The sequence below is a fragment of the Trematomus bernacchii genome, unplaced genomic scaffold (genome assembly GCF_902827165.1).
Source record: "Trematomus bernacchii unplaced genomic scaffold, fTreBer1.1, whole genome shotgun sequence".
Taxonomy (NCBI): Eukaryota; Metazoa; Chordata; class Actinopteri; order Perciformes; family Nototheniidae; genus Trematomus; species Trematomus bernacchii.
In genome coordinates, this window is record NW_022987828.1 from 5,660,215 (window position 1) to 5,677,278 (window position 17,064).

General features: G+C 38.9%; 1 protein-coding gene across 1 annotated transcript in view; it reads left to right on the top strand.

The window, feature by feature from the left end:
* eys (eyes shut homolog) overlaps window positions 1–17,064 on the top strand; it is a 149,361-nt gene that overhangs the window by 16,910 nt on the left and 115,387 nt on the right. Inside the window, exons 7-13 of the mRNA XM_034152200.1 lie at window positions 1,359–1,463; window positions 6,052–6,191; window positions 7,881–8,044; window positions 8,205–8,458; window positions 9,627–9,731; window positions 13,407–13,529; window positions 15,495–15,608. Coding sequence (XP_034008091.1) covers window positions 1,359–1,463; window positions 6,052–6,191; window positions 7,881–8,044; window positions 8,205–8,458; window positions 9,627–9,731; window positions 13,407–13,529; window positions 15,495–15,608 — 1,005 coding nt within the window. The remainder of the gene's footprint in view (window positions 1–1,358; window positions 1,464–6,051; window positions 6,192–7,880; window positions 8,045–8,204; window positions 8,459–9,626; window positions 9,732–13,406; window positions 13,530–15,494; window positions 15,609–17,064) is intronic.

Below are 17,064 nucleotides of genomic sequence, written 5' to 3' on the forward strand. Positions count from 1 at the left end.
CATTGCAGTACAAACATTTTATAAATCACCATATATCATATAATTGAAAATTCATGAAAAAAGCCTACGACACTGCATAATTGAATTAATTCACAGCCATCAGTGAGGGTGGGCGTTTCTCAGATTTTAGTAGGACAAATTTGTATAATATTCTGCGGCACAGCATGGCATATTTTGAATATAATGACCTGTAGCAACCGCCGTGCAGATGATATCAATCATGGTGTTTGTGCTGTAGCATGAGGTTGCCGCTGTCAAGAAGGGACTTTCGCTACATGTCATTGCTGCGCTGTTATTGATGATAGGACACTTAAAATGAATAACCTGCGCTGGAAGACACCCACCCCCAACCACAGCGGTAGAACTAGCAGCTGCTGAGGCAGCTGAGCACAAAACAAATCTCCCATCAAGCAACCTGCAATCCCCCAGCTCTTCTGCTCTCTTCAGCCGGGACAGAGCTCGTTATTAAGTGTTTATTTTTTTTAACAAGAAAGTGAGCCTGTCCAATCACATCTTTCTCTTTCCAATTCCAGCAGCTCACCGCCTGAATCCTATACAGCATCTTATTAAAGGAATGTTTGCAGCCTAATTATTGTTTCAGGTGAAGTGGGGCTCAAGCTGTTGGAGGCTTTTCTTAAAGCAACATTTGTGGAAATAAGTTTTTCCCTTTGTGTAGAGAAGTATTGTGAGTACAATTTATACTACTCTAGTATCTGTATGCAAACAGTTAATCTGCTGCCAATTAGTTGCAGGCCGTGGAAATGGCTATAAATATACACACACATATTTATTTATATATTTATTTATGCTTACCAACACATATCAACGTTGGAGTGATTTAAAGACTGCAGGTCGTCTGTATTCCTAGTCAAGAGGTCAAGAGACATCTAACCCCAGTGTATTTGCTGTAATGACACTTGCATTGATTATACAAATAAGCTACTGTATGTTAGTGCTTATTGCTGTTGTTGGTAGGCTGGTTTCTTAGTATTTGTTGGACAGAGCCAAAGTAGCTGTTCTCCCTGGTTTTCAGCCTTTATGCAACGCCTACTCTTAAACAATAATTAGGCCGCAGAACATTCCTTTAGTAAGGCCCTTGAGGACTCAGATGATGAGCCCCTGAAAAAGAAAAGGAAGGTGTTACAGGAAATATAACTGTGTTTGGCGAACAATTGCTTATTAAATATGGTCAGTACATGTTTCTATCTTCTATTCATACAGGAAAAAGGGGCATTTGGCACAGTAATATTTGAAATATGCAATATGTTATCAGTCAAAAATAGCTCTTTGTGAAAAGGGTTATCCGATACAAATTCAACTAATTAAAACGTTTTTTTACCTCTTTTCTTTTTTTTCAGGAACGAACTGTGAGACTGAGATCAACGAGTGTGACTCCAGTCCCTGTCAGCACAATGGCACATGCTCTGACTTGTTAGGACACCACCAATGCCAATGTCCTGCAGGTAGGTTGGGCTGTTCTCAAAACGAGGGCTTTGTAATGACAATTAAGTGATATCCGTATCAGCTGTGATAGCAGGCCGTGCCGCAGACCTTGGGTGTTTCTCAATGTCGAGGAAGGCTCCTCCAGAGCCACTATTTAAAGGATGCTCGACGTCATCGAGTTCCGCCGAAGGACTGTTCCAATGTCCAGGATCCTTGGAATTCTACCGAGGCCTGCGTCCTTCGTTGCGGGAAATTTCGAGGCTGCACATGTGTATCCTCCGCAGTCTTAAAATCCCCACAATGCTTTGCGCACGGACCAATTTCCAAAATCTTTGATGGAATTCGCGCTCCATTCAAGGCGGGGCCTCGCATATGACGCACACCTGCACACCTGCACACCTGTTAGCCTGTTCCACCATTCTTCGTTTTCCGAGGCTAGGAAGGATTCTTGCCTCGCTTCTGAAGGACCTGACTCAGAAGACATGTCCTACCAAGGAAGTGTCCTCGACATTAAGAAACACCCCTTGTGTGCAGTGGATGTGGCCTTAGCCATCTCAGAGTACTAAACTAACAACGATTAGTCCTTGCCAGCGGGGACCCTAGGCTGTACTTCCTGCCTGAAGAAGTTAAGATAGAGAAGTCAGCATGATATAATTCCTTATGTGAATCACACTTCTTACTTTTACCCTTTTTAATTAAAAACCTGTTTCTATTCTTGGGTTATTTTTCCATAACCTCCACAAAATAAGATATATTTTGCCCAATTTTAATGAAACATTTAGTAGAAGAGTGTTGCATTTTTCAAAGAGCAACACATAAAATGTTGATCCAAATGATAGGGCAGATAAACAAACTATTAACCAATTTATTTTCTTTAATGTTTTGGATATGAGATTTGTGGTGCATTCATGTGGTGGGGGAATAATCAGACAGATTTGTTTCCCAATGAAATTTCATGTGAACGCCCTCTCACATTGGCTTGTTTACATGCTTTTAGCAACAACTTTTTTCCATAGTCAGAAGAACATCTTCCCATGACATTCTAGTAAAAGGAATATATTAAATCTAACACATTTTCAGTACATTTCATTAAAGCCTTTACATTTATTTTTATTTTAAAACCACAAGTTGAATAAAACCCATTATGAAAGGTCTCTCACTGGTCTCAACATGCTCTATTGTGCCTTCCAGAGGCAGCAAGCCAGAGCCAGAGACTTTGTCACATTATTCACAGTATCAGTGTACAGCCTTGGCCTGTGATGAACAGCGGAGAAAAAATCACCAAGCTCATTGCCAAAACTCTATAATGCAACCAAATTGTGCAAATATATTAAAGGGAGTGTCATAATATTATATTATGACACTCCCATTAATAACACTTTCCTGTAATTGCTTACCGAGTCTGAATTTACATTCACTGAACGTTAACTGATGGACCACTCGGGGAGCTTGGTGTTGCTGGCAGGGCACAGTTAGTTTGTCTGGCAGTTGCTCTTGCCCACTTTCCTGGAACATTTCACTGCAGTGTGGGCACAGCGTCTTAGTGGCCAGATGAAGTTATTCTCACAAGATTCTGAAGCTGTTATTTTTAGCCATTCTCAGGAAAGATTTGTTGGCTCTTTAGGGAAATGTAACATTGATGGTAATGAAACATTTTGTTTGTTCACTCTTGTTAAATCAAACATTAAAGGACAATATCAGTGTTAATGACACATGGGTTGTAGAGGCTGTTCGCCTCATCAGCTGCTGATGCAAGCCACATTAGAGTCTCTATTTGAGGTGACATTCAGAGGTGGCTTGGTATTTTCATCAGCTGATGAATTGTGTCAGCCCTTGAAGTGTCTGGGGCGCAATTCTCCATAGTTCCAAAGATTGTGAATGATAGCTCAAGGAGTCAACCATCCATCCATGCATCAATTTATCTGCCTGCTCACGGTTGTGAGGGCATGGATGCTCTTGCATCGGGCAAGACGTAGGGCACTCCCTGGACAGGTTGCCAGTCGATCTCAGGGCAAAAACACAGACAGAAAAACAAAGTCATTCCTACAGGGAATCACGAGTTTCTAGATCACTTCACTGACATAGGGAGGAAACCTTTTCCGACACAGGGAGAACTTGCAAACTATTTTGAAGGCCTTCAATTTTAAAGACAGCAATGCAACAATATCATGGAAACCTCATGTCATAAGCACTTGTTATGATAAAAGTCCTTCTTTAAAGGCAATGGGGAATTTCCTGTAAAAAGAAAATCACAAAAAGCTTACATCACCGGTTAACAATTGTTATCTTCGTCTTTGAGAAAGCTGTGGCTGTGAGGTGGAGTGGTCTAATCGGAAGGTCGGGGAGTTCAATTCCCAGCCCCTGCAGTCAACAGGACAATTTATCCCCAGGGAATAAACTTAACCCCAAATTGCTCCCAATGGCATAGCCAACGGTGTGTAGATGATAGCACACCTCAGCAGGTGGCACCGTGTGTGGCAGCCTCTGTGTGAAAGGGTGTAATTGGGTTATCGTTGACTCGTATATGGAAAAGCACTTTGAAGCCTCGCAAAGACTAGAAAAGTACAATATAAATGCATTCCATTTCCTTCGGATCAGTGTTACAAATAAATATATACATTTTTAAATTTGGATTTTACAATTTATACGAATACATCACATGACTTTCCCTTGTGCTTTTTGGGTGAACGCCTATGTGTTAATCTGGCTGTGATGTTCGAGGAATGACGCTTTGGCTGATGGCTATGTCATTCAGGTTATTGAATTGGAACCTCCCATCACAGATGTCAAGTTGAATTAGACCCATTGTACCCCAGACGGCTCAACAGTCCTTATGTGCCGCCCCCATTACACCTGCTCAGTGCACATATCAGGACTGTTCCCATACACATTGGCCTGTCACTTTATTTAGCAACATACATTTTACTACGGGAATTATTAATCCCTTTATTCAAGCATCAGGTTTCTTAGTTTCATTTCGGTAATCTTCAGGTAACCATGTTTTGGTATTTATGGCCCATTGGTGTTATGCCACCTGCCTAGATTTGCAGATAATAGCCATATTAGTTGGATCTTATGTAATGCATTCAGCATAATATAAATACCCAGAGAGAAAGGCGAAGCTTCACAATAGATGGCAGCGTACACCGTGACTACAGCTTTGTAATCCACCTGTGTTGCTCTCCTTGGACGAGCTCCAATAAATCTTTGGCGTAAAACATCAAGTCGGTCTTCTGCCGCTTTTTTTGATTTTCAGTTACTGTGCTCATACTAGATTTATTTTCACATTACACATGTTCCTACAATGACTGTATTTACCCTCTTACTATTAATATCAACAGTAAGCCTACAACGATTATGCAGCGAGTATAAAGTGTTGTTTGGCTACTGAGTTGACACTGATATTTGCTCTTAAACACGGGATAGATATTTTTCAGACACGACCATCGGTTGCTCTTTTTAGCTGCCTCTGAAGATGTCTATGCAGCCAGCCGTAATCCCTGATCATGAATCCCTAACTCACTAAGTAAACTGCTACTAGATGTGGCCACAGATCCATGGTAACAAAATTCCTCAGGGCACGTCCTGGCTTTCCAGCCTTGCTACTAAATCCCATCTGTTATCTCAGCAAACCTATGCCTCATCTGCTTCATCTTCTCAGGGTGAAGTCAGTTTTACAATAAAGACAATTGTCTGGTGAGTGCCGGACCCCAGTACCGAGCAAAGTCTTAAAATGTGTGGAATTATTTGTTTTTGGCCGCTTTCTTTTTTCCAAGCACTACCTCCCCTTGAATATATTACCAACTCAATGTTGCATGCACACACTACAATCTCCTAAAGCTTACATATTTAGGATATGTTAATTTAGGTATCCATTTAACTATTTCAAATTAAACCACCTGAATAAGATCTGTCTTTCATAAAAAGTGTCTGTTTTGTTTTTGAACTAACCCTTTTTTAAATCTGATAATGGTTACATAATGAGTCTAACATTAAAAAGCTCAAGGAGCAGGTTTGATTAAATAATCAGGGTGGAATAAGGTGACATATCATGAAAAACAGACTTTTCTGTGCTTGTGCACATGATTTAATTATCTGGAATTCCTACCAACCCACAAGCTTTAAAAAAAGACACCCAATTCAGTTTTTGTGGGTCGCCTACTATAGGTCAGAAAACATGGGATACAACAAACTATTCATACCTGGCATGTTCATTTTAATATATCATCCTTCATCTGATTATCTCCATTCAAGTCTTGAGATCTCCATTTTAGCTTTTTTTAGGAGAAGGGCCGTAAAGAGATTGACACAGGGTAAATACAGGTTTATCAGACGGAAAAAAAAGTATGAAACTGAAATTGGGCATAATATGTGTTCTTTAACTATTTAATTGAGGCTTAAGTTATATACAAAACCAGGGAAGCACTCTACCTCATCCAATATGCTTCAAAACAGGATACATCCTGCACTCAACCAAAAATGTGCCTTTTTTATCAGACATAGACAAGGGCTGACCTGGTAGAGTGACATTAATAACAAAGGGTGTGCAGTGGGTCTAGTCAAGTATTACATGAGTCACATTTACTGTTATTCATTTTTTTATTTCAGGATTTCTGGGAAGAAACTGTGAAGTTGACATAGATGCCTGTTCCCTACCCAACATCACATGTCCACCAAAGACAGAGTGTTTGGATCTCCCAGGTGGCCTTGAATATACCTGCCGCATTCCCTGCCCTCAAACCCTTCAAGTGGGTAAAACATTTTAACGGTCTATTTGTTCTCATTTGCTGTTTTGTTAAGTGTTCCTCTTAAGTTCTGTACATGTTTAAAGAGCTCCCAAATGTTCTGTTTATATCTCTTGCAGCAATGTCATTGTCTTCTCAACAGCAGTGCAGCAAACAGCAGGGAACCATGACAAGCAAAATAATGATGACTTTTTATGTAATTTGTATTAAAAGGACTTGCGGCACTCTCTTTGATGATTTGTGTCACAAAAGAACACATAACGCACATGATAGAACGATCACATTAATGTCTGGTCAGGGTCATCTTAAATTATGGACTCATTTTTAGGTGAGCAGTTAGGCCCATTGGCCTAAGAACTTAATCCAACGGATTGAATATAAATGCAGAAAGCTCTGTCTTTTACTGCTAACTTTAAGAAAGTAGGAATACTTATAGTTATTTATAGTAACCTTCAAAATAACTGCAAACTGTCAGTCAGAACTCAGAAATAACATTGAGGACTTCAGTGCGAAGGTATCCAAAATGATTTCAGTATCTTATTTCTAAAATGTGGGATAATCCTTTGTTATACACAGGGATATAAATAAGCATAACTCCCACAGGAAGATTGACAGCAAAGGCAATAATCCATAAACACAGCAATCAGCTGGTGCTGAAGCTGTACAGTATGTTGGTGTGGAAAAAGAGCCGTATTAAATGATTGACTAATGAGTGAGTTCCCTGCTTTCTTGTGACTTGTATTCATGCATTTGACATGTTGCTGTGTCAAACATAACAGAACTAAAACACAAAGGTAGTTAACCAAACGATGCTGACCAAACACTGACTCTAATTATAAAAACACCTTGTTACTGGCTATAGGGTTGAACAAAATATGTATTCCCAGTACTGTATATTGAAGATTTCTTAGGTTCTTTTTACTTTTGAATGTTGTAGCACATCCTCCAGATTTTGTAAGCAGTCATGGTGGAAGCAGACAAAGCTGGAATTGTGTGATTGTCAGGGCTTCTGCTTTTGGCATGCAGCAGGCGAGCACATCTACAGGACTGAAAAGGCCTCTGCCACCTGACGCGGATGAGTGCCACTGGAGATTTGCAAAGTCTGTATTTTTGAATGCTTGGTTTCTTTAGGTATAGATGAATCGACCCTCTGCAGTTAAAAAAAGCTTTTTGAAAAAAAACAGATGAACCTCTTCAGATGACAGATGGAGATGATCACTCACTGTGGAGAAAGCCTTGTGTTGGCCCCCGTACAGAAATGCCATGATGTCTGCATTATCCTCCTTCCCACAAGCCAGCTCTTCTCAGCCGCTTTGTTTCCCCTCCACTATATATATACACACATGTAGCAGCAAGAAGGCGTATCTGTTTTGTTATTGAAAACTCTTGGGAGGTTTAGCCCTCAATGACCATTGATCTTGTCTTGTAAGACATGATGTAGACGCTACATGGAATACTGAGTGTACCCAGTATAAAGCATTGATCAGTATTCATGAGTGTGTCATGTGGCTGTAATGGAGCTCATTTTCAGGCAGCCAGGAGCAAGAAACGATTAGGGCTTGCATTGTAAACTAATGGTTATATTTTTGAACAGCACTGCAATCTAAAATATCACCATAAAAGATGAAGTCATTTCATATTTTCATCATTTTTCACAACACGTCTCTTAACAGCTCTCCCTTCTATCAACAGCCATGTGCCAGCGGAGGACACTGTGTGTTGAATGATGCCAGAAGCTACACCTGCATCTGTACACCTGGTTGGTCGGGTCAAAACTGCCGTATCAATGTCAATGATTGTGTTCAACACTGGTGTCGAAATGGAGCCACTTGTGTGGATGCGATTGATGGTTACAGGTAGGTGAGTGTACAAATCTTGATTGTCTCAAGGCCATTCAGACACAAGAATGTCAATGATTGTAAAAAGCTGTGACATTTACCGTTTCCTTCCTTCGGGGTTGAAAGAACTCCTCTACCTCTATACAGTATTAAGATATTCTCTTTAATCTGTTGCTAGCTGCCTTTGTCCCAGAGGGTACGCCGGCGTCTACTGTGAAGAGGACATTGATTACTGTGTTGGCCATCGATGCTCGGAACATGGCGTTTGCCTAGACCAGCAGTATAACTTTACCTGCCGCTGCATGCTTGGATTTGAAGGATCGCTCTGTGAACTGGACATCAATGAGTGCAACAGCTTCCCATGTGCAGGCGGCGCCACCTGTGTGGACCTGATCAGTGATTATCGGTGCCACTGTCCCCCAGGGTTTGAGGGTATGAGACCGTATGATTGTGAATGAACGAGAGAACCTTTGTTGCCATTTAAGGCCTTCACAGGAATAAGAAGTTTTAGAGACATATTTGTATACAGTTTGAGAGAAATATATATAAAAAATTCAGGTTTATCAGAATTTTCTTGCCATTGTTGGCCATAAGGTAGAGCTTCTCCCTTGATGTTTGATATGTATAAGTGGTCAGGGGAAATATCCACGTTGAGTTGATATCATGGAAAATTTGAATTATATTAATGTTGGCACATGTAAAAAGAAAAGTTCCTTCTATATTATCTCATTATGCCAAATGAAAATCAAGTAAATAGTTAAACCAATACAAGAGTTGTGAGTAAGTCTGACTATAACTTAGACATTTGGCACATTGTCGATTGTTAATATTGCCAATCTTGTGTGATGAAAATGTCCACATTGAAAAGTGGTGCAGTAAGGTTTAAGCAGTTAAATGAATTATTATTGGCTACCATAACGATCTGGCTGTGCATCCGAGCGTGTGCAGTACAGTATATTTAGTCTGGAGTTACAGTCAGCAGCTACCTTGATTAGAGTATCCTACAGTACATCATTAACACAGCACAAGCCAGTGTCTGGGGGTCCTGTTGGAAAAGGTACAATGACCTTTGGTGTAGACAGCCGTGCACAGCGACGAGGAGAGCCTGAGGACGTCAGGCTGTTTGTTCTCTATGAGCACTCCAGCTCACAGACTAAGAGGTCTGAAATATCGCCAGAGGCCAGGCCTACTGAAGCATTACATTTGTCGGTAAAATCAGGAATCAATTCCCTATCTAACTCTGGCCTAGAGGGTAATACAATTGAGGTTACACCGTTTCTGCATACATACAAGCTGCAACATGCTGAACACATAATCATTCAATCACATTTTGAGCCAATGGAATCAGAGGCAATCAGCTGCCCCATGAAATAAAACCCTTTCACCAATAAACCATATGCCGCTCCTTGTTTAGAAAATAAACAGAAATTGAACTGCATATGTTCTGAATGTGTTTAGAAATAGTATTCACATACTAGAGCTTAACAACTCAATAATAATGAAATTACCACAGTGACAGAAAAACGTATTAGTTGAAACACATTTTAAACTGTAGTCCCTGTGACATTAGAGTTTATTTGTTTCTCTCCTCGTCCTGCAGGAAGGACCTGCTCAGAGAATGTAAATGACTGCTGGTCGCAGCCTTGTCTGAATGGAGGCTTTTGCAAGGATCTAATAAACGACTATATTTGTCACTGTCCTGTTGGTAAGTACCTAATACTTGTCTATTATTGAGCATTTCTTTTGTACATATTGTATATTTGTATGGTAGGAGTTGTTTATTTCTCATGTACATATTTATGTTATGGTTCAAGGTTTTCTCCTATAAAATAGCAAAGGCAAGAAGGACGAGTTACACAATTTTGAATGAAAGCTAAATAATAGTATTAAGAATATGAAAAGGCCCTCTAAGAAGCTAATGGAAGTAGTACATTATTGGTTGGGGTGATTTATTCTCATTCAATTGTTTTGATTCAAGGTTAAATTTGTCCAGGAAGAAAACAACCCTGTTTTCAATGTTGCCAAGCATTAATGCATGTTTATGTCTTCAAATTAGACTGAGATCACAGCATTGCCCTTTCATCAAGTGACACCCTGATTCACATATTTCTATAAGCTTAACATGTTTTTCAGAAAAGGATCCATAATCAGTCCATAATAGAGGGTGGTGTTGCCTTTCTCAGTTTGCAGCTGATTTTGCTCTGCCCTCTGGTAATAAAATACTTAATCACTACTTGATTGCACAAGTCAGAACATTGTCACATTCAATAGTAAACAGCCAGAATCCACACAACATGATGTACAGGCAAATATGTCACATATAAATCCACAAAACATAGGTGTGGACCAGACACAAAACACACTCTGGCACTGGGAACTAGTTCTGTTTTGCTAAATTATGCTCTCAATATATTCCACAAAGATGCAAGAAATGGACGTTTTAATGCTGGAAAGCTTTTATATTTGTATTATTTTGAAAGTCTCCGCTCATATTTAAGTTGTTTAAATGTGATGTAGTGAAACAATATCTCTGCTGTTGGGTTTTCACGGTGCATCTTGTTTTAGGTATCTTTCCCTCAGGGAAGTTGCCTGTTATTTTACGGGACAATAAATCAGAACAACATGTGGGTGAAGTCATTTAAACATTTACGGCCTTGAAAGACGTGCAGCACCTGTTTCATGGTGTGTTTTTACAACATTATGGACACAGCAAATGCATCACTGTAAATAATCTGCTCTTATTAGTTTTTCTGCCCTATGCTCAAATTCGATTTGGGCCAAAACAGAACACCAATGTGTCAGTAAAGCTTCCATTACTGCTTTGTTTTCATTGACAGATTTATAGATGGGTGTTTTTCATTTTATCTTTTCAAAAATTCAATTAGATACATGGTCTGTCAGGTTTGTTTGCTTCGACCTACAAAAACACACACAAAAAGAAGCAACTCTGGGCTGTAACTGTTCTCCCATCCTGAGTTCTGACCTGTTCACCCGACCACAGTTCACTGTTTGCATCTACAGTACAGTATCTCTTTGCAGTTTGCAGTTTTTTTAGGGATCTTTCAGCCAATGTGTTGTCTTGGTAACAAAAAAATACAAATATTTAATATGCACCTGGATTTGCATCAAAACACGCAATCACTGTAGTGATGGCCATTATGCTAATGTTTCTTCGCAGCTATGTTATTTGGAAAATGCATCAGACTCGTGACCATGAAGTTAACACCATTTAAATTCGTAATTTTGCAGCGACACTTACAATGTGCATGTCATCTAAACTTAGTCACAATTTAAAATCACATTTCGTAATTATGACATGTTATTCAACTGCTACAGGGACACACAGTTTAGAGCCAACACAAGGGAAAATAGATTGGCGTTTGTCACCTGAATTTGGCTAATCCAAATCCTTTATGAACCAAACTTATTCATTTTGCCTTAACTATATAATCCAGGGGAATGTGATGCTGCTTTAAAATAAGGGAGCATGTTGCAATTCTCTATTTCAACCAATACTGAAAACTAATAATTCTCTAAATGATCTATCAACTTCACCCTACATTTCATTAAATTCTACATAATATATATATATATATAATATACAGTATCTACTTTTCTAACTTGCAAAGAATAAAGCCAGGAACTCTGGTTTGAGGTAATGAGCAACACAAGCTAAATCCAGGTTATATAAACAGTTAGTCCCATTGTATTTAACTGAATGTGATGATTTTTACCCAGAAACATTATTTTCAGTTTCTCAGTGAAGCAGACATAACGTTGGTGATATACAGATGACTAAATGTGCTGATGTGCTGCAGTTCTCTGAGCCGAGGGACAGTTATGACCAACGGCTGTAACCATTAGCCTCTGACTATGGCTACATAAGGACTTGGCTTATTCAAAAACACATCAAAGTATGTCTTCTAACTACTCTACATTTTGAATAAAGTGAAAAGTCTCACCTTTTGTTTCTGCAGCAGAATTGGGCTGAGCCTCTAGTAGCTGTGAGATAGAACAGGGAGTCCCATTTGGAGATGGTGACACTGTAAATGTGACATTCCTTCATGCAACATTAACCTCAGAGTGAATTGCATGCACAATTGGTTATTAAACACTTCTGAAACACTCTGTTGGAGGCAATAGCTGTCCATTAACTAGTCCAGGCAATACATAATATGATGAGAAAAGGGTAGTAGGAAGGTCATCAAGCATCCAGATAGATGTGTTGATGTAAAATCTGCTTATAACAGGAAGTATATAATCTAATATAGCTGCTGTCTTGTGGGTATATTCAAGTCTTGATAAAAGGGATTTGCATTAGGAGGTGATGTTTGAAATATTTCACTCCTTTGCCAGTGAGTGAGACCTACTTTGCAGGCTGCATACAGATGAATGCGCAGGAGATATAGATACATCCTTCATGTTTAGAAGCGAACGATTTCAAGAGGTTATTTTTTGTATTTTATACAGACATCCATCAGGCAATTCAGAGCGAGCAAAAGAACAAGGCAACGGCAACATAAAACCCTGACACAACCAATAGCAGGAACAATTAACACAGAAACAAATAGATAAAATAAGTAGGAAATTCATTCAAGAATTAATTAGAACATTAAATATGGGTTTAGTCTCTACCGGTCATAAATTGACTAACTGTTGCAGAGAGACACATGGTTATTCGTCAAACTACATGATTTATACAACACACTAACTTGGTAACTACTCTATCTGTTATATTCAGTAGATGGTTGCTAAGAAGGGTGACCTAATTGAGTTATAATTATCTTTAGAGCCTTTATTCATGTAAATTAGTTGTTGAAGTATTTTGCTGCCACAAATCAGATATTCTCGGCCTCAATCCACCTCTGTGAATATAACAATAAATTGCATTTTTTTTTCTTGACCTCCATTAGCTTATTAAAGGTGTGATATCAGTGGAAAAAACACAGTAATCTATTTTAGTCTTCTCCCTTTAACTCATCTGTATTTGTACAAACACATGTAATGAGTATCCCTCTCACCATCTGCCTGTGCTTTATTTACAACAATAGATATTGACACGGGTATCTATCAGTGACATTCAGGCGTGCATTTGGTGGGGCAGATAAATGTGATATAGATCAGTTTGGTAGGGTGGGTCTCTGTCAATGATTCACTCAATTAGCATACTGCATAGCAGGTAGATTGCTAGGGGAAAAATCAATACCCCCATTAATCCGCTAAAGAAAAGGTGTCTCTCCCTCATAAAACATGCAGCCACATAAATATGTTGTGCACTGTGTGTAACTGTTGTTTTCTGAATTCATTCCTTGTTTCTTATTTCCCAAGGTTTAACTTGTTTGAAATTCCTTTTTTATTGTTAATTCCTTTTTCATTGCAGGGTTCAAGGGGAAAGATTGCTCTGTGGATATTGACCTTTGCTCATTTGGACTCTGCAGTGAACATACATTAATATGCAGTGAGACCAAGGGTGGACAGAATGTTTCTTGCACGTGCAAAAGAGGTGAGCAGGACCTTTAACGGGTGTAAAATTTAGCATGAAGGTATATTAACAGGCGCAAAATCATAAAATGTGTCATGCTTCAAGGTCACTTTACTAAAAGGAATATGTGGCTGTACATACTGCGGCTTCAGTGAATGTTTAGTTGTCTATAAATCAAAAAGTAAACTTGCTTATTGTACTTGCTGTGTTAAGTTGTCTTTCTGCATCACACAGTAGGTAAAAACATTTTCACGCCTTTATAACCATTTGGAAATCTTACGCTGATTTTCGCAGATTAATTTGACAGCTCCCGCAGAAAGAAACAATTTTGTTTGTGCGTCAGTCAAGTCCCGCTGATTCCCCTCCACGAGGATGACAGTGTTATCACAGCAGTAGCTGCCAGAAGTGACAGGGATAACACAGGAGTAAGAGGAAGAGGCTTGACCTGTTAGGAACTCCGCAGCTTGCCAGGGGTAATCAGGCTTCAGACTCTTGCAAGTCAAGGATATATGTGCAGTAAGTGACAGAGGACCAGTAAAGAGTTGCGTGTACATGCACTGGAAAGCATGCAGCTTATTTCTGGACACAGCTACGGTGCTTGAAATGATAAAAATGTTTCCTGCCAGCCCGATCATAATTCAGTCGACACTACTCCACTCCAGTTCAGCTATCTCTTTTTGCAAATGAATGGCTATTGCATAGAAGTTCATGTAACCCAATCAATAACCCTAACTTCATTACTCCTGTTGCACTTATGCTCAGCAGATGTCAAATTGAAGGATTGTGAGTGATTTCTTATGTAAATGAAAGCAACCCTGCGGTGAGCTGCTTTCCCAGATCACTTCTCAAGGGCAAACTGTAAGAAGCTGTCTTGTCTAGATGTTTCAGGTCGGCAGTCTTGGCATCCATATTATCTCATGCTTGCCAACCTAATGTGTTGCAAAACATGTAACTCATACCCTCCCTCCTGTCCCACGCTGTCAACTTTCTGACCTAGCATTATTTATTCCTCACACCAAATCCTTTGCTAGAATTTAATATGTTTCATCGATTTAAAATAGGAGATGTTGTGTTTGTATTAATTATTCTAGAAATACAGTACTAACTTTTTATTAACATTCTTGCCAGTTTTTTTACATGGTAAAAGCAGATTTTCAGAGACAATACTTACCTTTGTGTTTTTTGACAGCAGTATCTCTTTGTTTAACATTAGCATTTATTTATTTATGAAGAAGTTTGCAGTGCAAGCCTTATTTTAGTTTTGCCATTAGATAATTTGAACTCCAAAAGCTGTTGTTTCATCAAAAGACCCAGTTGGCATGAGACACTTTTTGTCATTCTGCAGGTTTTGGCAATACAGCAGCTGTTTTTGTTTGGTTGTTCTTGCTTTTGTTTTGCCCTACAGTATTGTTTTTTAGGTAAAACTGCTTATTCTGACAGTTTCTTTATATTCATTTTTTCCCCCACATTCCTAATTGTAAAGAGCATCCAAGGACCCTAATCTTTAGTCCTTGGCTGACTGTGTGAAACAATGCAAACACAAAACAAATACTCTGTTAGATAAGGTTAACCCACAAACAGCCTGTGTAGCACCGGCAATAATGTGCCTTAAACGCTGACATGTTTCTTCTCTTTAATGGCCTGTGTGTGGGTGTCTGTGTAAGTGCATTTACACATGTTCACTGATGCATGTTATTTGTTTTATGTGGTTCCCTTTGTATATAGATTGACTTTGATCTTAAAAATCACTGGATCTGGCTTGTTTAATGCAATAAATCAGAAGGGCAATGACTGGCTCTTATTAAACATGATTAAATGATCCAGTGAGCTGAGTCTTCATGTGCCCAGCAAGCTCTTTGAATCAATACAGGCTTTGAAAAACACCTTTTTGTTTGTGAAAACAAAGTCATGCTGATCCTAATTGGCTGAGGAATGAAACCAGGCACAAAGGATTCCAATAACGGGTTTTCTCTACATATGTTGCAGGGTTTGGAGGATCATTATGTGAAGTAAATCTCAATGAGTGTGACTCAAAGCCCTGCCAGAACGGGGGTATGTGTGTGGACGGCATTGACCTGTATCAGTGCTTCTGCTCAGAGGGTAAGTTGAAACGCAATTAGACCCCCCCCAATAGTCCAGACAATGCGATTATGTGGCTAATTCAGACCTTTGTTGGTGTTTAAAGTGTGCAACCAACCAGTTTCAGTCCTGGAGACATGACCCTGGCTGAGATGAAATAGCTATTCAGAAACACTTTTACACTCATGCCTTGTTATTACGGTGGGTAAATGGGCAAACGGAAATGAAAAGACTTTGATTTAGTTACATTGCAGCAACAACTTGAATCTAGAAACAAGGTCGACTTCCATTTGGTGCCGATGTTCAACAATCTTACAAGAAAAAAAAACCTCTAATAGAAGAAACTATACGAAACAAATGTAGCCACATCCTTTTTCACTTTGACTATCCCAGTAGGTATACGAATCATAGATGGATAGGATAAACAATGAAACCACGTAATCACATCCCCTATTGCAGTTTAATCTCAAATATTGAGCACTGTTACTAAATCCCATTTGACCAATATATCCAATATTTACATCAAACATTATTATGGAAGCCTACTTGGTTCCAATTCCTTCAGTCCACAGTCTCAAATGGTTAAAGAAAATGAATGTTTGTTCATATCATTTTTATTTTTTTATAAAAGAAATATGTTGCCACTCAGATCTTAATGATAATGGACCATGTTTCTATTTCAATATAAATTTGAATCTTTTTCAGAACTCAGTTATGCAGAAAATTGATTTGAAACATCCCTCTTGAGTCTGCTAGAAAATCTCCTCAGCATATCTGAACCATAACAAAACAGAACATTCAACATTCACAAGTTATTACTTCCATCCAAATAGATTACCTCCTGCACATCGCAGATGACTATTTCTTATTTGCAGACTTGGTTTTCCGCAATATGTTCTGAAAAAATAAACCTAGATAACCACCTCCATTGAATTGGTGAATGTATAAGCATTCAACCAGTCTTCGCCATTATCTTCTTTTCCGCCTTCGATTTGACGTCAAAATGATGTTTATCTTAGTACCTGTACAAGCATGTGCAATACGGGTTGAAAGTAAACAGAATTTTGTCCAAACCAAACACACTAGGTGATTTTGCTGATTATAAAACCTTGGCCAAAGCATATTAACTAATCAGTTGTTTTAGTGTTTTCTTGGAATGAAAACCTGTGAATTCTCAAAAAGAGCTTTGTTTTCTTGCATCTGATCGTGATTGCTTAATTCATCATGATTTTCAATAATCCATTTGTACTTGCTTTCAGCCCAATGCCCAAAAGGATAACCGATATTTTCCTTTCATTTCTCTGATCGCATAACATTATTCTATCAGAAATTGTATCTCGCATCATTAGAGTAACAGGGAATAAATCTCAGCTATTTTTCCAATAATTTCTTGGTCCAGTTGACATCTTACCTGCGAGACATACCTCTGATTAAACCATGATTGCGGGTGAAACCTGTTATGCATTTTTAATGAAGT